Raw genomic sequence first — 280 nt, 5'->3', positions numbered from 1 at the left:
AGGCGGAGTCGGTACAGGCGCCGGGTGTTTGTTCAGAGACAATGGGAATGCGGGAGCCCGGGTCAGCCCACCCGGACCGAGCCAGGCGGGGTGGGGTTGGGAGGCTCCGTGGGGTAGAACTATCCGGAGGAGGCGTGAGCGGGGCGGGGGCAGGGTCATCCCTCGGAAGGCGTGGCCAAAGCGGAGCGCGTGCAAGGGCGCGGTCGGCTCCCAAACTCCGGAAGGAGCAGGATTGTTGGGGTCACCCGCCTCCGGGTCCCAGGCTTTGGGCATGGTCACA

The 280-nt window shown here is 68.6% G+C and overlaps 1 protein-coding gene across 1 annotated transcript in view; it reads right to left on the bottom strand.

The window, feature by feature from the left end:
* Positions 1–280, bottom strand: part of HOMER3 (homer scaffolding protein 3) — a 6,212-nt gene that overhangs the window by 2,255 nt on the left and 3,677 nt on the right. Inside the window, exon 6 of the mRNA XM_014545802.1 lies at positions 20–119. Within this exon, the coding sequence (XP_014401288.1) occupies positions 20–119 (100 nt within the window). The remainder of the gene's footprint in view (positions 1–19; positions 120–280) is intronic.

The sequence above is a fragment of the Myotis brandtii genome, unplaced genomic scaffold, assembly GCF_000412655.1.
Source record: "Myotis brandtii unplaced genomic scaffold, ASM41265v1 scaffold421, whole genome shotgun sequence".
Classification (NCBI taxonomy): domain Eukaryota; kingdom Metazoa; phylum Chordata; class Mammalia; order Chiroptera; family Vespertilionidae; genus Myotis; species Myotis brandtii.
Note: the sequence above shows the minus strand (reverse complement) of the source record. Positions and strands in the feature narration are given on the sequence as shown.